Below are 23,481 nucleotides of genomic sequence, written 5' to 3'. Positions count from 1 at the left end.
TTGATCTTTCTTTTTTTCTTATCCTCTCTGTGTACTGTAGCAAAACTTTCTCAAACCCATAAAACTTTGATTAATGGAATGAAGAATTGGATTTGTGATACCTGTTTTCGTTATTCTCCCATGCGTCTCTGACCTTGGGGTCACTTCCTAAATGTTCCTCAGCCTTTTACAAAAACTGGTAATTAAAAAAAAATAAAACTGAAATTTATATAAAGCATGACCATCCTTGCTGTTACTAAGTTCTTTATCCACAAATGCATACAATAGCCATTTACTATACACATTGATATCTAGTGTTTCTGGTCTAGCAGTTTATGTCCCTTCATTTTCTTCACTCTTTCTTCCTTTTGCTCCCCAACCATATGCATGCTTACAAATTAGGTAGAAAATAGAGTGCAGCAAAAAAAAAAAAAAAAAAAAGTTTATCATTGAAAGTATTTTTCACTGTCGCCTTTGGGTAGCACTTCATGATTTCTTGCATGAAATCCAAAACTATTCATTGATTCTAAAACCATCTACTAATTAATGAAAATGAATTGTCTCACTCTGCTTCAGTTTCTGATATCCAGATTTAACTATGTTTTTGGAAGATGTATGTTTTTATCCTCAACTTTCTATGCCAATAACCCAACTTTTTTTTTTTTCCATTCAGAATTCATGTTAAACACCTTTAATTTCTAGGTTTCCTTTCTCCTTAGTCTCTCTTTCTCTTCTAGGCAAAAATAGTAAAGAAGCAAAGCTGCTACTATGAATGTCCTTACATCCTTGACCCTGGGAGGACTCAATGTCTCCCAGCGGGTGTTAAAGTGTATTTCTTAGTAGGGAGCCTGCTCCCACTTTTACGTGGTCCTGCTGGTGTAAGCAGCTATCATGTTTGGATTCAAAGGTGACCCAAGATAGCATCCTGGGGACATGTTCCTGGAATGAAGTAAAGCCCAATTCTGTCCGTATGCTGCCAGGTGGGAAGAGGGTTGGGGGCCCTGCTGAGAGTGATGTGGTTTGTGAATAGAATCTAGTAGGGGTGTCCAGTTCAGAGTATCAAGCCAGTATCCCTTGTGTCTTAGGATATCTAAAGTAAAATGCAGAATATCGCATCTTCCCTTTCTCACAGCTTAGGTGAACTCTTTTGGTGATGTGAGAATCGATCTTATTTATGCTGTGGTGTGGAGATAAAGATATTGCAATCTGGGTCATAATAACTTTTATGCTCAGTATAGTGCTTCCTAAAAGAAGGAGTTTTTCTAAAATTAACTTTTAACTTTACATTGGGGTACAGTTGATTTACAGAGTTTCGTTAGTTTCAGAGTACAGCAAAGTAGTTCAGTTATACATACCCACTTCAGATCTAGGGATACCTACAGACTGAAAGATGGAAAGAAGTATTCCATGCCAGTGGAAATCAAAAAGAGCAAGCACCGGAGTAGCAATACACATCTCAGACAAAAAAGAGAGTATTGATTCAGAAGAATTCAGTTCATTTTCTTTGCTAGAAAATAATGAAAAAAAAAAAAAAAAACTACTCATGAGTGATTATCGGTTGAAAGTGTCAGCTAAATAGATAGACTTCTTAAAAATTTGAATTGCCTAGCAATAACATGAATTATTTAGTTTCTAAGTGTATTTGATTTTGAAAATAGAAGAAGGTTTTTTTTTTTTTTTTGGTCTAAACAGGGCAGACAGTACATAAATAATGTACTTATTTATAGTATATTTAATTAATTTTAAATCTATGGTGAATTTTGTGCACTAATGGTGAGTTAATAAAGCATCATGTTTTGCTAAGTAGAAGACCCAATTTAAGAGTTATATTTGCAGAAACAGCTTGTCTTCATCCTCTTTTTTGTAGTTTTACATTTAGCTAGAGAGATTGCTCGCTAAGATTCAACACCTAAAGAATGCATTTTTTATATTGTTCAAAGCTGACCTCTGCTTTTAGAAAAGTTTATCTGCACTTTTTCATCTGTTTAGAAACATACATTTTTGGTTAAGAGATCGAAGACAATCTTTCTTTGTCTTTTTTTTCTCCTGAGCTAGGGAGGTTGAGATAAAAAAGAATGACTGCTTTAAAAGTCACACATGGCTGTAATTTAAGATTTTTTTCCTCTCATTGTCCGTAACAGTTGAAAGAAACCTTCAATGAAAGTTTATTAACTAGGCCAATGCCTGAGGCAATAAAGGTTCATTTATTACCAGTTTCTTGGCTGTTTTTCTTCTTCTATTTTTCGGTTAAACTCATAGCGTAAGATAATACTTCACAAAATTAAACCTTTGACCTTCTGTAGAGTTAAGTCTCCTTTGATTAGATAAAGTAACAATTTATGGTCCAGCATGAGGTTGCACATGAAATGAATAATGCAATAGACTCCGTGTGGACTGAGAATCTATTGCTTTTGAAAAGATGAATGCTGTTTAAAGGGGGGGAAAGTCCGCTTAAGTGTGTTGTCTTTATTCAATATGCACTTTAGCAATATTTCAAAAAGCTTTACTTCCAAGATAAAGTTATGTTTGAATTTTCTAATTCTCAGAAAGAAGATGTATGGCAAAAATACTGCAAAAAGCTTTTTAATTCTTTGTAAAACTGTCTTATGAGTGATTACGCCACACACTCCAGGTATTAACAAAGGCTGAATTATAAAATAAATAATTGCATGAGAAAAATGACCATTGCATTTACAAATGGAGTTCTGTAATGATGGAACAATTAGCATAGTATAATTTGCAATAACGTGATAAGCTACTATTAACATAACTTAAATTGATATTTGATAACTTTTACCAACAAGATATGTGAGAAGAACACTATATAATTATAATAATATTAAACTAGATCCTTTATTTTTAAACTAACCCATAGGAGTTCAGCTTCTGTTTATTATGAAAAAGTAACTTTTGTGAATAACAGTAATGTTTTAAAATTTGTTTTGCTTAAGGTATGTTATAAATTTGAAATGCCATATGTATTGCCAGATTTCTCTCATTTTGCCATGTGTTCTTTTCAAAATTGTTTGGGTAAATTGAGAAAAGTCTCAAATCCATCAGTGAAAATATTTTATTGAAATTGCCCAATGATTCCAGAGTTGGACTATAAAGAAAGCTGAGCACCAAAGAATTGATGCTTTTGAACTGTGGTGTTGGAGAAGACTCTTGAGAGTCCCTTGGACTGCAAGGAGATCTAACCAGTCCATCCTAATGGATATCTATCCTGAATATTCATTGGAAGGACTGATGCTGAAGTTGAAACTCCGATAGTTTAGCCCCCTGATGCAAAGAACTGACTCATTGGAAAAGCCCCTGATACTGGGAAAGATTGAAAGCAGGAGGAAAAGAGGACGACAGAGGATGAGATGGTTGGATGACATCACTGACGTGATGGACATGAGTTTGAGTAGGTTCTGAGAGTTGGTGATGTACAGGGAGGCCTGGTGTGCTGAAGTTCATGGGGTTGCAAAGAGTCAGACACAACTGAGTGACTGAACTGAATGACTCCAGAATAGATACATATGATTTCGGACTCAAATTTGACGTTTATTTCTTTCTTCAACTTCATGGAAGTACAGAATTGTGTACACAGCATAGGTCCATGTTTCACATGAAGTGTTATGACTAGCTGTTTGTTTAAATTACTAATTGATATGCAGAAGTTGGATGCTTGAGATAAGTGTTTTAGTTTCAGTTTGCTTCTTTTTCAATTAGCTTAAATTATTTAAGGTGAATAAATCTACTGTAGTGATTTAGTTTCTTTTAATAGAATCTCATGGTACAACATAAATTAGGTCAAGAGAAGCCATTGGATCAGTGCAATGACAAACTTCACTCATAAATGAAGAGATGTAAGGAAAATGGAATATTTGCTCTAAATTATAATTTATTTATTTATTTTGAAATAAAGTGAAAGGTTTTATTGAAATGTACAAAAGACTTGCATTTCTTGCCATATTAGAAATTAGATATTTCTTTCTGTCATAATGATTTTTGCAGCAAAAAAGCAAAAAGAGAGAGAAAGAAAGAAGCAATGTAATGCCAACTGTTGGTAATTTTCCTTGACATCCACTTGCTCTTTTCCTAGGTGAGCTGGATTGATACTAATCAAACCTCAAAGGGGAAATCATTTTAAACATAGACAGCATTTATTTCTTGAACAATAAGTGCAAGGTTGTCCCAAAATCATACATTGTAAGTAACTGGTCTAAATTACACTAAGAAAATTAAATATCATGACTATGACTACAAAAGCATGTCATAATAAAGGTTTCCCGCCACCCTTTAGAGGAGGGTGAACAACTTGAAGTTGTGAATGAAGAGCTATATATTTTTTTGATCTTCCTTGTCATGTGGAAGTATCTATTTTTCTGAATTAATCAGAATTATTCTTTTCCATAGGTCAGCTTTAAAGCAGTAACCAAAACCATACATTTCTAAACACTACAATTGAGCTATCACCATTCATATTTTTCTTGAAATCATATAAGAAAAATACATTACTTATAGGCTGAGTATGGAGGTTCAATGAAATGATGGAATAAATATAAGAACCTCATGACAAATGTGTGAAGGATATCTTGCTTCAGATGGTCCTTCCATTCTTTTCCTGTTGTTATCCAGCGTGCGCTTAGTCACTTCAGTCGTATCCGACTCTCTGCGGCCCTATGGACCATGGCCCGCCAGGCTCCTCTGTCCACGGGATTCTCCAGGCAAGGATGCTGGAGTGGGCTGCCACTTCCTTCTCCTGTTGTTATTCAATAACTCAGATCCCGACCTCTATTTAGAAAATGTGTATGTGGCATTATATATGTGTGTGTGTATATATATATATATATATATATATATATATGTTGTTGTTTAGTTGCTAAGTCATGTCTGACTCTTTTGCATCCCATGGGCTGTAGCCTGCCAGGCTCTTCTGTCCATGGGATTTCCCAGGCAAAAATATGGGAGTGGGTTGCTCTCTCCTTCTCCAGGGTATATTCTTGACCCAGGGATCCAATGTATACTTCCTGTGTTGCAGGTGATTCTTTATCACTGAACCATCAGGGAAGTCCACTTATATATGTATATGTGTGTGTGTGTGTGTGTGTATATATATATATATATATAATGATGCATTTATATATGTGTGTGTAAAGTGTTATATATATATATATATATATATATATATATATATATATATCTTGAGTCTTTTACTTTAAAAAGGTTTATATTACTATATCAAATAAACTTTATGATTACATTTTTTCCAGTTATTTATCTCATTGGATAACTCCCACAAATAAGACTTACATGTCAAACAATCACTTCTATTATAACTTTTTCTCATCTTCTCCTCTCTTCACCAACAAACAGTGGCAGAGTCCTGCATGTTATGATGATTCTAGAAAAAGAAAAAAAAGACAGACTTATTGAAGTATCAAAGGATTTAGAAGAGGATTTACATGCTGTTGAGAAAAGTAGAAAACATGTGGAAAGATTATTCTTAAACTAAAGTGTCAAGAGGTGACTCTTTGACAGGAAATTAAATTTATGACACTGTTTTCTCTTTTCACTTATTACCTGCCTGAACTGTTACCAATATATTGACAAGTGGCCGCTTATAAACACATCCTTGCAGAATGTTAATACTGTCAGTTACTCTCAGGTTGGTAAGAGCCACCTGCCTGGGGTCAATGCTTTTTGTAATTTGGTTTGATGAGTCATGTAGGTAGTAAGAAATATTGGGCCATAGACAAATGTGAGAACATCTGATGTCCAGTTTAGTGGAGAATGGAATAATGAAATGAGAAGAGCAATTTATTGACAATTCAAGACAAAGATTACCTCTTTCAATTTTTTTTATATTTGTCAGTTGTTCTGTATTCAAGATATAGAGAGGAAAATAATTTATTTGCCTTTCTTCTATTTCTTGTTACTCTGTATTTAAAATATAAGACTCAGGGTAGTGTTATGAACAATATATTTCATCAGTGGTACAGGTTAAAAGTTTTGTGCACAAAGTTGAATGTCAATTCTAAAAGTTGAAAGTCAATCCTAAAGTAAATCATCCCTGAATATTCATTAAAAGGACTAATACTGAAGCGCCAATACTTTGGCCCCCCTAATGCAAAGAGCCGACACATTGGAAAAGACCCTGGTGCTGGAAAAGATTGAGGGTAAGAGGAGAAGGGGGCAACTGAAGATGAGATGGTCGGATGCTGTCACTCACTCAGTGAACATGAGTTTAAGCAAACTCCAGGAGATTGTGAAGGACCAGGAAGCCTGGTGTGCTGCAGAGCATAGGGTCAGAGTTGGACACGACTTAGTGACTGAACAAAAAGAAAGTTGAATGACCATTGTTTTCACGACAAATAGATTCTAAATTTTATAAAATGGAATCACAAATGAACATTTATATCAGTTTGTTAAGTGAAGTTAACTTATACTTGTGATATTATCTGTGCATCTATAACTTTGACTTCCTGTGCAATCCATAAGCTACTTAAGCAAACAGCTTTCATTTTCCTTCGATGATTCCATAGTTTACTGTATTCTGTAATTTTCTTTTTACATTTATGGACAGAGTCGGTGTGGGCAGTACTGAAGAGGGAGTTAGGGGAATTGGGATTACTCTATCATTATTTAATGGTGTAACTTTATAGAAATGATTAACCTAGATGCCCCTAAGTTGCATCATCAGTAAAATAAAAGAGTTGCAGTAGATAAAGTCTTTCTCTTCTCTGTGTTTTACAAGTCCAGATTCCAAGTGTCTGTTAAATATTTTTCTAAAGGTGGTGATGTTAACAGATGGAGTAGAAGTAAAAGTTTTATATTCGAAACATTGTGTCAGGTTTAACTTCCAAAAATTGCATATTTTCTTATTTTAAATCATAGTAATTGAAACATTTGAATTGATTCTGTTTCAGCCTGATTCTATAGGTTAGTGTTTAGAAGTTGAGTGTTTCAAAAACTTCCATGGAGATTTCTCAGTGATTTTACATCTGGCCAAATGACATCCCCATGGGATTCACTCTCTCTGACTTCACTATTGCTGTTACTTTGTAAACTTTGTGAGGCTGCAGATTTCAAGCTAATCAGTAAAGAATGCTAAACTTGATGTATACTTGATTTATTAGTCATTATCAAGATTATAATACACTTCCTGTATATTTCTCCAAATTAGTAGATTTTTTGTTACTAATCCAAACATTTAAAAATCTAGTTTAACCAATTGAAAACTGGAAACTGGTATAGGGACTGTTTACATTAACAGCCTCGAAGATCAATTTTTCTTTTCTAATGTACCTTAGGAGAAAAACTCACATTCAAAATCTTCAGCCTCTCCTGCTTTGCAGTAAAGTTACTTATTCTAATTGCTTATCATTTCTGTTATTTAATCTTTTAATGGTGAGGACAGACATATTTCAATCATAATTTCCATTTAATAGAAAGTATTGAGAAATAAAATAACTGTGAAAATTAGTTTCAATTTTTTAGACAGCTGGCATTTAAATAAGGATAGGAAGAAAACAGAGGGGAAAAAAGGTACTGGTGTTTTCAAGTTGTTATATTGAGCCAAGAGTTCTTCTAAGACTTGGAGTGATTTCAGTTGAGTTGTAATTCAAACTCATATGGAGCTTACAATGCACCTTCAACAGAGTTTTGCAAAAAGTCTATAGGACCTGTCAGGAGCAGAAAGATTACTTCACAGTAATGACTGTTGAAATGAGCTATGCTTTTTGATGTTTTACTTTCTGAATCGAATTGTTGGACAAGATTAATTGCACACAGCGAGAATTTTAAATGAATGACTATGTAAAACATTAAGTATCTCTGTATGCCACTTGGGGGAGAAACACCTAGAAGGCTTAAATGAATAAATGAATTTAATGCACAAAATGCCTGGGCTAATTTTAAAATTCCTTTACTAACATCCTTTATTGAAAATAGAAACCCACTTTATTCATCTGTCTTGGTTATATTGCTCTGGTTGAGGTAATTTAATATTCTTGCTTTCTCTAATCTTCTAGTTCAACAGAAGTAAACAATAGGTTTCATAAATTAAAAATACACTCTTCTGAACATGCTTATAAGATTAAAAAAAAACAAGGTTGTAAACATTTATGACTGAAACAAACTAGATTGTTCAAATACTGCCATGATGTATCATGTATATCAATATGGCACTGATATCAGTTAGAATGCAAACAAGGTTTTAAATGATGTGCCCCTTCATTTCAGCTGGAGAATCCGCTTCACACCATCTGCCTATCAGATGGTTAGGAACCAGGACTGCGTATTAATGCCACATGTTCGATTTTCCTCCTTCTTGTAATGGTTAGATTCATATTGCTAATAGCTGTGCATGAGCACTGTCGATGAAATTTCTGTGACGGTGGAGTGATGAGATATTTATAAGCCGCCTGTCTCCCTGAATAATCAGTAGGAAGAATGCCAGACATAAATAACTTATCAATTCCAGAATATTAATAATAACTACCATTGGCTAGAAATGAGTGCATGTTAAAGTGTTTTTTTCTAAGTTTGGTTAAAGTGACAGACTCATAAAAAGTCTATCGTATGGAAGCTTTGAATGCTTACTATCTCTTGCTTATAACTAATTTTATTTAGCCATTAAGTCTTGGAAAATACATTTTGTATGGAATGTGATGTAAAAGTAGACAACATATCAAACATTTGGAAGTCATCTTGTTGTCTTTGAAACCAAAGATCAAAGATTAGACCTTTCAAGTTAATGAGCAAACAAACAGATCAGAGAAAGAATTTGACAGCAATATGTCTCTTTTATTGATATTTATAATCTATAGTTGTAATCTACTCTTTATAACTAGGGATACTAACTTATTTGAAATAAATAGAATGGGGGTACTTTTCCCTTTTTAGAGAGAGCAGTCAAGATTGTATAACAGTATTTGAAGTATTTAAAAGCTCTTTTGATAAAAGTTGAGAGCAAAAAGAAAATACTATCTTTGCAAGGAAAAGGCTCTTAAGCAATAATAATGCCTGCTTCTCTTCCAAATGATAAACCCATGGATTGGATTTTGGATATCGAATTTGAAGTAGCAAAGACTTTGTGTCAATATAGCACAGAGTGGAAATTTAATGATTTTATGATAAATTTGATCGACATAGACTACTAAGTCAAATGATTTGATAGAAGCATGATTTTCAGGTGTCCATTTGTCAAATGGCTAGATTCTAACCCTACACTGTTGGATAGCTTTTGTCATATTTGCATTTTTGTGAATAATTGAACAAATGTAAAACTAAATAAAGGTGTGCTGGATTTTATGGGTTACTTGAAAAATTTTACTGCCATTTGCAGAGGATTTAGCTGTTATGTGCATTATTTTACCTTTATTCCCCACAACACTACTGATCAAAACTGGTATCTCTGTTTTAAAGATAGAAATTTTGAAGGTTTAGGAATTATATAACTTACTGCATTATTTCATAAAAATGTGATGCCTGTTGTCCAAAGTTTGTACGACTCTTTAAAGTGTTTCTTTCAACCACCATAGGTTTACTCTTTCTATGATAGTGAGTTTATATAACTAGCAATTTCCATGTAAGTCACTTTTTCAAAAAGAACTTTAAAAGATTTTAATGGAGCTTCAAAAAATAAAAGTATTATTAAAAGAAACCTATAAGCCAAGATTAAAAGAAAAAAATCTAACAATAGCTAGTTAAAAGCTAATGTAGAATTTGCTCTGAAGGAGCAAACAGGATGGAGCCCACAGTAATGAGTTTGTAGTGTAATTCAGATGCTAATATGACAAGCTGTATTTCTAAATGCTCTGCAAAAATATGCTCATTCTTTTGTAAGTGAGAGTTTATAAAGATCAGATAGAAAAAAAAAGCCTAAATATTTCTTCATGCTCTAAGGCCTATGGATTTTACCTAAAGTTTGGTTCATAGTCCCTTTTCCGAGGGCCAATATAAAGTCTAGGAATGCACAATGTATGCATGACTTATTATCCTTTCTCTGAAGGAAGACTTTTTTTTAAAAAAACAAACTGTCTTTCAATACATTATTTTATCAATGACAGAATTTTAAGCATACATTAAAGTCTCCCCATTGATGATGATAAAATAGGATTTAAACGTTTTAAATAAAATAAATTTCCACTATATTTGACTACTCAGTTTAGAGCATGTTTTGATCTTTGTGTATAAGATACTATGATTGTTCTTGGGGTGTATAAAAAAGAAAATTTCAGGAAGTAAAACAAATGGTTTAATCTTTCCTTAGTGGAAGAGTTTTTTTATTCACTTATTTGTTTCATCACTATGCACGTGCATGCGTGCTGACACACACACACACACGCACTATGTGTGTCTTATATATACGCATAACTTTTCCCCCAATGAGAAAGAAATCTGATAAAAATTCTACATGATTGAAGAATCAGAAGTTACTCAAGCTCTTGGTTAACAGTTACTGTGTATACCAAATAGATTTGTCAGTGTAAGTGGTTGGTTGACTTAATCACATTTGTATCACACAGAAATGCAGCGTTACCTGCTTGGCCTCTTTGTTCTGCTGTGCTAAGCTACAGGCATAGAACACTCAATTCTCCAAAGTCTGAACCTACAGTTCTGAGTCTGAGTCTACAGCAGTGTGTCTCAGATCCCGATTATTGAGTCATCCTAATTTTAACAAGTTTCCTTGTAGATTCTGAACTATACTCACTTTCAAAACCCACTACCAGGCTAATAAGCTTTTATTGTAAAATGCAGCCACACTTTAATATGGTATATTATTGTCATCAAAAAATCTAAGGGCAGAGTATCAACTTGTTGAAAGATAAAAATACAGATTTTTCAGTCCATCTCTCAGAGATGAAAAGTGAAAGTTGCTCAATTATGTCTGACTCTTTGCAACCCCACGGACTATACAATCCTCCCAACCAAGGGATCGAACCCAGGTCTCCCATTGCAGTGGATTCTTTACCAACTAAGCCTCAAGGGAAGCCCAAGAATACTGAAGTGGGTAGCCTATCGTTTCTTCAGGGGATCTTCCTGACCCAGGATTGGAACCGGGGTCTCCCGCATTGCAGGCGGATTCTTTACCAACTGAGCTATGAGGGAAGCCCATCTCAGAGATAGATTCTGTGAATATGGCCCCAGGGAAGATAATCTTCAACTTCACCATGCTCTGCAGCTGGATTTGATATAGATGATCACTTCAAGAAACTGGATTACCTCATTCTTAGGGAAAAAAATGACTTGTTTTGTTTGGAAAGAGTAGAAAGCAGTCATAAATATGCTGTTTCAGGGTGGGATATTGAAGGAGAATGTCATGAAATCTGAATGTGGGGCAAGTGGAAAGAGTTCTAGGTAAGAAAAGCTTACACAGGGCGGAAAAGTATGGGGTAAATGTTATGGATTACCAGTGTTTACACAAGTAGACCATTCTTTTTCAAAAAGTTTTATTTCATATTGGATATAGTTGATTTACAATGTCTTGTTAGTTTCAGGTGTATAGCAAAGTGATTCAGTTATATACATATATACGCATATTTATACTTTTTCATATTCCTTCCCATTACAAGCTATTATGAGATACTGAATATAGTTCCCTGTGCTATATACTAGGTCTTCGTTGTGTTTCTGTTTTACATACAGTAATGTGTATCCATTAATTCCAAACTCCTAGTTTATCCTTCCCCCAAAGTTTCTCCTTCGGTAACCATTGTTTGTTTTCTAAGTCTGTGAGACTGTTTTGTAAATAAGTTCATTTGTATCATTTTTTATTTCCACATATAAGTGACATGATATGATATTTGTCTTTGCCCTGTATTCCTTCATTTAGTGTGATAATCTCTAGGTCCATGCATGTTGCACCAGCAAACCATTCTTGATTACATAGGAAGAGTTTAAACACTCTGTATTCTCTATGAAACAGAGACCAAACACTGGATTTTTTTGGTGAATTTGTTATACACTCTCCTTTCAAAGGCAGCTTCAGTAGGGAACAAAATATACAATGGGACCTCTTTCAAAAGTGAGTGTCTATATTCTAAAGTAAGTTTTTAGTAGAGGCAGCCAGCCAGAGGGGATTTGAGAATTACATGAGAGATTTGAAAGGGCTATGACAAGGCCAACAGAAAGTGCAATAAATGCAGGAGTGAACGTGAGACTTTTGTAATTGTCTCCAGCAATGGAGAGTAAATGGTTTTTATTACGTTAATGAGATTTGCTACTGTTAGTATATTTTTATTGACTGCAATATATATATAAAGTGTTTTTAATGGCGTACATTGATACTGTCAAAGTGAAAGTCACTTAGTTGTGTCTGACTGTGATCCCATGGACTGTGTAGTCCATGGAATTCTCCAGGCCAGAATACTGGAGTGGGTAGCTGTTTCCGTCTCCAGGGGATTTTTCGCAACCCAGGAATCAAACCCAGTTCTCTCACATTGCAGGCAGATTATTTACAAGCTGAGCGACCAGGGAAGTCCAAGAATACAGAAGTGGGTAGCCTATCCCTTCTCCAGCAGATCCTCCCGACCCATGAATCAAGCCAGGGTCTCCTGCATTGCAGGTGGATTCTTTACCAACTGAGCTATCAGGGAAGCCCGATATTGTCAAAATAATGTCCATATTTCTCTTGTGGCTTTCCAGGTAATCCAATTTCAGAAGCATTTTTTTTCATTCAGATACAAGTTGTGCCAGGCTTTGGTTTCAGTGTTTGAGATACTTATATTAAGAATGTTTTTCTGTCCTTTTGGTGTTATAACCCAGTTAAAGGAGTCATTCCTAACTAACCCCAGAGCAACATCCCTCTCCCCACTCTCCCCCTCAAAAAAAAAAAAGTTTAAGGGAGTGAGTTTGTGTTCTCAGATTTCACATTAAACTAACCCAAGGAGCAGTACATTCAACTCAAATATACAACTCAAAATAACCAGAATCTCAGACGATAGAACTCAGCTCTTTGTATGGTTTTAAAGCTCTGTGAGTGATTCTAATGCACAGAGAAGACAAATTCTCATTCATCAGAGCTGAGAACACAAGCACTACTCTTGTGGAGTATGTTGGGGAAAGTCAGCTCTTCAAAATAAGCAAGTCTTAGATTGATTCTTGAAGTATTGGGGCTCTTTCCCAGGTAGATTGAGGAGTCAGAATCCTAAGCCTGCTTCCACTGAAAAAAGAAAAGTGAAATGAAAGTGTTAGTCACTCAGTTCTGTTCGACTCAGCAAGGCTGTAGACTGTAGCCTGCCAGGCTCCTCTGTTTATGGGATTCTCCAGGCAAGAATACTAATGTGGTTAGCCATTTCCTTCTCCAGGAGATCTTCCTGACTCGGGGATTGAACTCGGGTCTCTTACATTGCAGGCATTTACTTACTCTCTGAACCACTAAGGAAGTTGATTAAAGCGTCAAGATCCCGAGCCTGCTCCCTGTGGAGCATCATATTTAAGCCATCACATGATGGATGCAGGGACAGGTTTGGGGTATGGGACTGGACAGCTTTTCTAGAAAGTTTGAGCACCATGTGCAGAGTCTAATTTGAAAGAGGAAATGTCTGTTAGAAGATGTGAAAGATGTCTATGTTTCTGAAGCACAGAGAGCAAAAGGAGCCTGGTGGAAAGATAATGCCATAGAGAGAAACAGAGGACTGAACACACAGGGCCCTGACAGGCACATGAAGCACCCAGCTTGCTCCTCAGAGCAGGCATTGAATGCCAGGAATGGATTTTCATTTTCATAAGGTTATGTTGACCACTGCATGAATCATAAGAGATTGAAAGTAGAGAAAATAAAAGCTGTTAAGAAATAATTACAATACTCCATGGAAGAAAAAGCAACAGCTTGCACTAGGGAAAGCTAGTAGAGATGGAGAAAATTGGCCGAATTCGAAAGTTATTAAAGAATTAAATTTGAGGACCCATCCAACATCAAGGTGAGTTAGTAGAACTGAAATCAGCAACTGTTGCAAATTCAATAGCTTTCTTCTTGTCATCATGAAACCATACTGAAAATAGAATATTTTAAAAGTATTATAGTTAAGTTATAGCATGTATGTGTATCTTACACACAACTATCTGTTGGAATTTGTACTAGAAATGTAAGCCTGGCAAGAAAAATGTCAAGTGGAAAAATAAAAGTGTATCATAAGTACTCTTTTCATAATAAAATTATTGAAAGCATTTTTAAAAGTCAAGGGTTAGTGCAGGCAGATAAGGAGAATTAGGATCTTCTAGCTGAGGGGGCTGTGGCCAGCTCATCATATCCTACAGGAATCACAGCTAAGACTGGACTTGACTTATTAAAGTAAAAACTAGAACCCAAGGCCTGCCTAATTTTTACTAAACATAATGTGACATTCTTCACACAGTTTATCTTATTTAATCCTTCTATTATCCCTTCGTGAATAGGATGACTTCACAGATGAAGAAAACATACTTAAGAAGATTTTATAGCTTATATAAGGCCATATCATGCATAGTTATGTTTCATGCTACTGAACTTGATTCAAATCTATCCAATAATAACACTCATATCTCAAGTGGTAGGTTTTCTTTTTTGCTTGAATACTGTGGAACACGATTTACCTGCTGCATAAATCAAAGATAAAGATGTGTCATAAATTGGAGATGGGACAACACCAGGCAATAAAGGGAAAGGACAAGTGGGATGTTCACACTGGTGACAAGGCGAATTGAGGAAGAGAGGTTTTCTGGGAAACACAAACAGAATTTTAAGAGAACAGGAAAGAAAATGTTCTGAAACATCTTTGAAGGAAATGAGTAACTGGGGAGTAAATTCAATCATAGGAAGAGGAGAGAATCAGTTCAAGTTGGGACTTAAATGGCAATAAGTGTTCAGCTCAGACCCAGATGAATTCTTTTAGTTCAGACCAATGCCTTTTTAGGGGGTGGTTATCAGTTTGTAATGCAAAGATTCAGTCTGAAAGTTTTGTTGCATTGGGGTGAAAGGTGTCAGTCAGGGTGTTTTTGGTCGCATCTGAAGGAAAGGTGAGGTCTTCCCCTAACCTCTAAAATAAAGCAGAGGTTTCTAGGGGAAAGCAAAAGCAAAAACAAAAACAAAACTTTCTTTAATTCCTGAGGCAGTAACTTATTTGCTGTAGTAACTAGAAGTGATGATTAGCGGGGAGGAAAAGGAGAGAGGTGTTCAGTCTCTAATCTACCAGCTGCGAGTGGAAATAAATCATACAGATAAATTCAGAGCGGGCTGAAGCACTGTAGCCAGAAGCTCTGAAGCAGCCATAGCAAAAAGTATGAGGGCAGTGGGAGGGTATATCCTTTCACAGATGTCAAAGTTCTAAAGTTAAGAGAAATCGTTCATGGAGTTGCTCAGACATGTCCAACTCTTTGTGACCCCATGGACTGTATGTAGCCCACTAGGCTTCTGTTCATGGGATTCTCCAGACAAGAATACTGGAGTGGATTGCCATGCCCTCCTTCAAGGGATCTTCCTGACCCAGGAATCGAACCTGGGTTTCTTGCATTGCAGGCAGATTCTTTACCATCTAAGCCACCAGGGAAGATTTGAAGACTGTCAGGATGAAGTAAATTGACTTACTAGAAGTTCACACATCTAAGGAAAACAGACCGCTCCTCTGCTCTGAAACCTCTGCTGGTACCTAAAGCTGACACTTCTCTTTCTGCTCTTCCATATTGGTCTAACTGTTATTTCTAATTTCATGATCACTCCTTTAAAAAAAAAAGCTATTTATTTATTTGGCTTCATCAGGTCTTGTGGCACATGGGCTTTTTCATTGTGGTTTGCAGGCACAGTAGCTTCCAAGTGCGGGCTCCAGAGTATGCAGGCTCAGTAGTTGTGGCACACGGGCTGAGTTGCTCCATAGTATGTGAGATCTTAGTTCCTTGACTAGGGATCGAACCAGTGTCCCCTGCATTGCAAGCCGATTCTTAACCACTGGACCACCAGGGAAGTCCCCTCATCATCACTCTTACCTGTCATTTTCTTAGTGAACAGAGACAAACTGTTTGGATAACTGTCATGGCATAGTGACTAGAAGGGTTGACTCTGGAACTAGAACAATGGAGGATGAGAAGTATAAGAGTCATCTAGGACATTTGATGGTCTGTGAGAAAGTGCAGGCTTGAAGGGACAGAGCACATGTGGGCCTTGGGGCCAAGTTCAACACAAGAGGAGTGAGGCATGAGGACAGGGAGATTTAGGGTGAGTAGCTAGGTTTCCAGGTCTAGGGAAAAGCTTGGTGAATTAAGTTAAGCAGGTTATATTTTTGCCCTCATTAGGCAGCTGGACAGTGTTGGAAGCAGGCAGGGAATGACATAGTCAGATGGAGTTGTTTGAGAGAGAATTCTGGCCTTATTTCTACTATTATCCTTCTGTGTATGAATTATGCTTCTGCTAATACTGATGTGGGAGTTTGGAGAGCATTCTGTCCATTCTATCAGTATGTTCTTTCATTAGTTCATTGGGAATGAATATATGATATGAGAGTGTTGCATAAAGGAATCAGATACTCCAATATGTTTGTATATGTGTTGTATAAAGTACATGAACTCGTATGTGAAAAATCAGAATTTGCATTACCTCATTTTTAATTTACTCTTTAAAGGTTTGACAGCAGCAGCTGCAGCAGCTGCCGCTGCTACCAATGCAGCTATCGCCGAAGCAATGAAGGTGAAAAAAATCAAATTAGAAGCTATGAGCAACTATCACGCCAGTAATAGCCAACATGGAGCAGATTCCGAAAATGGGGACATGAATTCAAGTGTTGGTAAGTTTTCTGTTCGGTGAAACTTACTGTATTCATTTTGTTACTAAGTGACTTTCTTTTACAGAACCCAGCTATTGGCTAACCATTCAAGAAGTTGTTCCTTTTAGCTTTGAAGATAGTGTACCTTTTGAAGAAACCAATTAGCCTAACAACATGTATTCTAAATAAATAATTGAAATTATTTTTAAATGTCAGAATTAACTAAGTCTGCAACTCCTACTATAAGATTTTAGTTAATATATTTCATAATACAAATAAGTTTTATTAGTTAGAATTTTGAAATAACTGATTATACACAAGGTGACAGAAGAATATTTATAAGCAAAACCACACACTGCTAACTTTTAATTCATTGGTTACCAAAGAAGAAATGTGCCTTAGCAGCAAAACATACACTTCGCCTTCTCAAGTGCTGGCTGCCAAGAATAAAAATTATGCTGATAATTAATTCTTTCTGTATACAACCATTGTCAATTTCTCTTATTTAAACTATGCCACTTCAACTTCTTAATTTGACCTTTTTTGTTCTTGAGGCGTGGAGAAAAGTAAGATTAATAGTCACTGTTTAAAATAAAAGGAACAACTTTATCTTTGCAGAATTCTTTTGGGTAATTCATTTTGTCAGTCAACTTCAAGTGAAGGCTACACTTTTATTGATGATATCTTTTGTATCTCTGTTTTTGTGATACAACATTTTATCCTCACCAAGTTATTTTTCTTTAAAATATAGAAATCATGCTCAAAATATAATGTAACAGGAGAAATTTAGATGCTACAAGATGTATACAAGAGACTATATCCAGCATGTATGTTCATGAGGGACGCAGTAAGTTATGGCAGTTCAATTAGATTTTCTTTTCTATGCTGCATTTTAACAGATTATCTCTTTAAATAATCAGTATCTGCATACTTTCAGTTCCTTAATATATGGGTATAGGTGTAGGAAGGAATGCTGTGGACTTCATTGATAATCATTTTCACAACAGTTCATGAGATCATGTGCTAGATATGAGTAACATAGTAAGAAGTAATTTTAAAACACATACACAAAATGCCATGACTTTAGTGATGCCGAAGTAGAATGTAAAAAAAGAAGAAAAAGAGAACTTTTTCATCAGAACTAGGCAAGAGAAAGAAAAGGAGCAGTGTTAATGGCTTTGATTTGAGAGCATGATAAAGAAGGTGGTAGCAATTCTTAGAAGGATGGAAAGATGTGGAAGAAGCCAAAGAATGGCACAAAAATTGAAAAGAGCTAAAGGAAACATCAGTGTTCACACTTGCGGTGCTGCTATTAAGAAGAAAGAGGGCAGTGAATTGTTTAGGTTATAGTTTACACACTTCGATTTAAACTTTTAAAAGTTAAAAACTATTGAAGTAAAATGAAAGAATTGTAATTATCTTTTTAAGACTATTGACTGCACATAGTTTTAACATAATGGTCTTTTACTTTGATCGATAAAATAGAGCAAAATTGGACACTTAAAAACAAGTGATTAGCCATTATAAACCATTCTTATAATTCCAAAACATAATTTGGATTGTTTTCAAAATTTTAGGAGAGTTAAGACTTCAGTGCGGTTTATTGTTGGTAGTTGGTGTTGTGAGGAGGGATCTTGAAGTTAGTCAGTGTAATTCACACTTAAGCAAAATATATTGAAACTTTATACCTCTGTCAAATTTCCTGAGCAGCAGAGTAGAAACTGGCTTTGGAGAAACCAATAGGCATAAGATAAAGAGAACATAATTAGGCATCGACATACTCTTAACATTTGATATCATGAAATAACATTTGCTTTCTGATCACCTTGTGCCTACCATAATTATTTGGGTATCTCAACTATCATAATGGCTTAAACAAGAAGCAGTTTAAATTTGTGTTTTAGTTGGAAGAAATCACTTTTCTTCCATTAAGGTATTTGCTTGCTAGTTTATATCACTTTTTAGTTTTGACACGCATCATCCAGTTTGAACCAGAAATGGGTATTTATTTGAATTTTCCTAGCTGGTCTTAATATTTTGAGACTGCGTTAACATTGATGCTACCATAGGTCCCTAAGACACATAGATCATGTGTGTTATATATCTATAGCTGTTTGGGGGCAAAATGTTATCATTGTCATTTTTCTTCTATTCTCGCATACCACTATCCTCTAAGAATTTTTGATTTATTATCCTTCATACGCCTTGCTCCCTTCTTCTTTACCTGGAGATCAGGGAAACAGAGTTTGGAGCAGGGAGGGGGTAAAGCGGGAGAAGGTACAGGGCAATGGTGGGGGGAGTTGAGTTTGCATGGATCATAGTAGTTGCTTTAAAATGGGCCGCAGTTTTCTCTACTTCTGAGGACAGTGCCTGCCTCTTGGTAAGTGTCTAATAACTACTACTTACTAAACACTTCTTAACTGCTATGTGACTTTGGAAAGTTATGTGAACTTTCTGAGCCTTGCATTCCACATCTGAAAAAAGGCATAAAAAATAGCATCTACATCATGAGAATTAATGGAAAGCATATTTGTCAAGTGTTTATCATTTTATTCATTACAATGTCTGTTTATCACACTTTTGATCGTGTGTAAGGTTGCTTGTGTGGGTATTGTTTTTGCTATTGTTATTGCTATTTCTTCCAGCTTGCCCTCCTGAAAACCACCTTCTTCCTCTTTTTACAGCCATCAACTGTTTCCTCCTGTTTTCCTCTGCTCTCTGCTAGGTATTATTTGTTAAGCTTCATGCCTGTGAAGAAATTTGGGGGCATCTGTGACATCATTTGGAGTTTGTTGTGTGTTTGATTTTAGCTTATTCTAGGAACTCAAGAATAATCCTAATAGTCTCAACACTCACGGGGCATGCAGTCTAATGGGTGACGTGGTTAAGTAAGATAGTCATAACAGGATATGGTGGATCCCCAGGAACATCAGTTAGCAGGAGGCGCTTAGGAAGTGGTATTGAAGCCTATGAATTCCAGGAGGAATCCCAAGAATCTCAGAAGCTTTATATTTCAGGATACAAATGTACTTGCTCTCATGAATCTATCAGCCCTTTGAAGTAGGAAAACCCCTCAGAGAAGTGCTACTTAAATGATGTATTGTTACTCTCAGCCCTGGCCAAATCTAGTGGTATTTCTGAAGTCAGTTCAGCTTCTTTTTTTCCCTTGCACTCATCTGGCTCACAAGTTCTGTTAAATGTTTCAGGGCTCTGTGTGTAGAAACACTCTATTTTGCTCCCTCTTGGTTGTAAATAAAATCCTTGCTGCCCTAGAAAATAGATTTTTTTTTTTTCTTTTGCTTGGTTTGGTTTTATTTGGCTTGGTGAGGTGAGGGGTGTTTTTATTATAGATGAGTGTGTCTAGTTCTTAATATCAATTGCAAAAATTAGCCAGAAAAAAAAAGGTGTTCAAAGAAACCTGTGACACTGACAAATAATTATTTTACATCCCAATTTTACTTGGTAACCTTGAGCTCACATCTTTCCAACAGAATGATCACTTTAGGAAGAAGTGAGGACTTTAGGATAGACCCCAGTAAGGCATCAGTAGGCTGAGTAAAATATATGGCCGTGTCGCCATTCTCCCTCATCCACAATCAATTGGATTCTTTTAGTTTAATATTTACTTGCTAAGATGAGATGCTAGTCTGCATGGTGATAAACAGTCTGCTCCTGGCATCTGAAGGTGACCTGTCAGTTCATATGGACAAATCTCCTGCTTACTGAAATGTACAAAATAAATCATTAAACAGGCAGGTGCTCATTCCCAGATTTAAATCACCATAGATTTATGATTTGAATTAATGCTTCATTTGGCCATAGAAATAGATGCTGAGACAAATGATATGCACTGGTTGGGGTTTCCATACTGTAGCCATCCTGATATTGATTACTGAGATGTCTTTGCAATCTCTTGTTTATATCAAGTACTGTCTTGTGACAGGTTGGCTGATATAAGCTACATTGCAGATAAGAAGGAAAAATGTCCTGGATTCTTTTTAGTGGCAACACTATCCACAACATACAGACCAGATAAATTGCTATTTTTTTGCTTTAAGGACTGATCTACATAACCATCTTAAAAAATGCTGCTTGGAAATTGGGGCTGGGATATTGGAAAGGCAGAATTTAAAACCGTGAACCCAAGGTCAATTTCATAGTCTCTGTGGCTGTGTTTTATCTACTTATCTTTTTTTTTTGGCATCATGCACATTTTTGAGGATACTAAATTAATCACAATCGATTTAATCTAAATAAAGGAAACTTAATTTAACTTCTAGTTTTTAAATGCTATATAAATATTGACATAGTAAGCATCTCTTAATAGTTTCTCTGTTATTTACATACTTGCTAAACCTAATATCTTACTCCCTTAACTAATGACAACAAAGGAAACGACTCTTTTAAATATAAATACATTAAATATTATTTCCAAGTACAAGCATTTGTGGACTATAATTTACCAAGAGACAGGAAAAGACTGCATTTTTACTTCTCTTAACATTTTATTTAAGGAAAACACTATGTACACAGTTTAAAGAATGCAGGAGGATTTAAGAGGGACCTTTGCCACCAGCTAATATCTGACTCATAGAACTGGTAAACAGCTATCAACAATAGTAGATTGCTTGCTTCGTAGGAAATGAGTTCATATCTATTCAAAATGTGATCTCAAAACAGATGTCCCAAGAAAATCTTATTGTTTAAACTATAGTCATAACCCCAAACTGCTGTTATTTCTTTGAGGAAGTGAAGTAATCTTAAGACTTCAGAGTTTGTCCTCTGAACACCATGGAAAGTAGACAAGAATACCCTAATGCAGTGATCCACAAACTGAACACATTTCATATGCCTGAAATGTAGGATTTGTTTGCATTTTCCAAATTTGCAATAGTTAAAAGGATATAGGAATTTTGAGTAAAAACAAGAATTTGAGTTTGGGATTAAACAGCTGTGTTCTTCAGTGGTATTCCTTACTTCTTACCTCTGTCCACCAACAGACAAACAAAACAGTGATTAAAAAAATAAAAAGCCAGGCAGATAGATAATAAAATTATCTTCCCCATCTGACCATTCCCTTAACTTTTTTTTTTGCTAGTCCCGAAGAAATAAAATATTTTACATTGTAGTCATTTCCTTTCTTCTATCTCACGTGTCTATTTGGAAGGAAAAATTAATATTGTGATTTCAGGAAAAAGTCTTGGAGACCTTGAGAAAGCAAATAAAAGGAAACAGAACACAGGCCACCAAGCAGAGCTCTGAAGTTGCGCGTTGGATTCTCTGCTTTGGCAATGTTAATGAACCTCAAATCCTTCCTATAATTAGATGAGGGAATTGCTTATATTTTCAAACAGATGATGCTGCTATAATGAAACGATTGACAGGGAATTTAAGAGTGTCTACAGTAGTCATTTGGTTTCTGTTATAAAAAAAAAAGTTTAAAAAGAAGATTGGCTTTAGACATAGGTCCTGAGAGAGGCAGTAATTTACATAGCATGCTGTGACAGGTGTCTTTGTATAGGAAGGAAATAAAATGGAAGACTAGAGAAATGATGGGCAGGTATAGCAATTTTTCGGGGAGGGGGTGTCCTGTGCCTTTTCTGTGTAGGTTCTTTAAAAGGGGCCGAGACTCAAGAGATGGATCCGGATTGAGTGCACAGCTGTAACTGCTGATGAGCTAATTGCTCCTTATCTCTCAGCCCCATTCATCTTCATTTTTTACCAATTACTGAGAATTATCTGTGTTCTCAGTTGGATATGAGAGTTAATCCTTTTTGGTTAAGCTGGCAGTACTGTGAGCAGATTCCAAATCGGAGGGTGAAAAAGCCAAAGTAAGCTTGCTCTAAAAATGTCTCCAGTTCAATTACAGTATCAGTGATTCATAAGAAATTTGCCATTGTTTAACAGATTAAATGTGGAACTTTTTTTTTTAACTTTCTTAATGTTTCTTTTCCTAACAATGATTGCTAAGATCCTTCTTCCTGTCTGATGAGTAAAATTTAACAATATTAACAGCCAGAGTCTTGTAAACATGGAAACAGACAAGACTTCCCTAAAAGACCAAAAAACTCTGACACATGAAATGAGAAATATTTTAGAACTGATAGCTTTCAATTTATATATAAACACTTTCAATCAGTGCCTTTGCTGTCTGTGGCTTCTCACATGGTGAGGAAAGTATGTCCAAACATAAACCTTTTCACAAATGTCACATTAGTGGAATTTTAATGGAAGGACCACATAAGCATCTCCTAAAAGTGTAGGAACTGCCATGGTTTGTTATTCAGTTGATGGTGAATAAGCCATATGGTTCACATCATTTCCTATGTAAAAGATGTCTTCATATCCTGACACTTCCCACAAAGTTGCCTACTCCAACAATAAAAAACTAAAAAGTAGTAACCAACTCTTTCATATATTTAATATTTCTTTCATTTCTTCTTCATGAACTATTTTAACTAAGGCAATCTGATGTGAAAATATAAAGAATAAATAGCTAATTTAAGACAAAATTATCATTTGAAAAGCTTATAGTCTGATCAAAACAAGTCCTTCTAGATGCTTCTACAAGTTGAGATGGGGAGCAAAAGGCAAAATATGTCAGAAGATTTAGCTTCTAGTAATAACATCGCTAATAAGTAACTTAGATAGGTCTCTCAATTTCTCAGATTTCTTATTTAATAAATAAGGAGCTTGATGCCCACTTAGCCTTTGGCTCTAAAATTCTTTGATTTTTGAAACCTGAGTAGAAGATCAAAGGCAAGAAGTTATTTTTTTT

At 35.5% G+C, this 23,481-nt stretch overlaps 1 protein-coding gene across 2 annotated transcripts in view; it reads left to right on the top strand.

The window, feature by feature from the left end:
• The window catches only part of DACH1 (dachshund family transcription factor 1), a 456,844-nt gene that overhangs the window by 228,240 nt on the left and 205,123 nt on the right, over positions 1 to 23,481 (top strand). For both annotated transcript variants that reach the window (XM_065902144.1, XM_065902145.1), the window contains exon 3: positions 16,563 to 16,724. In XM_065902144.1, the coding sequence (XP_065758216.1) occupies positions 16,563 to 16,724 (162 nt within the window). The remainder of the gene's footprint in view (positions 1 to 16,562; positions 16,725 to 23,481) is intronic.

This window comes from Muntiacus reevesi, chromosome 11 (genome assembly GCF_963930625.1).
Source record: "Muntiacus reevesi chromosome 11, mMunRee1.1, whole genome shotgun sequence".
Taxonomy (NCBI): Eukaryota; Metazoa; Chordata; class Mammalia; order Artiodactyla; family Cervidae; genus Muntiacus; species Muntiacus reevesi.
Note: the sequence above shows the minus strand (reverse complement) of the source record. Positions and strands in the feature narration are given on the sequence as shown.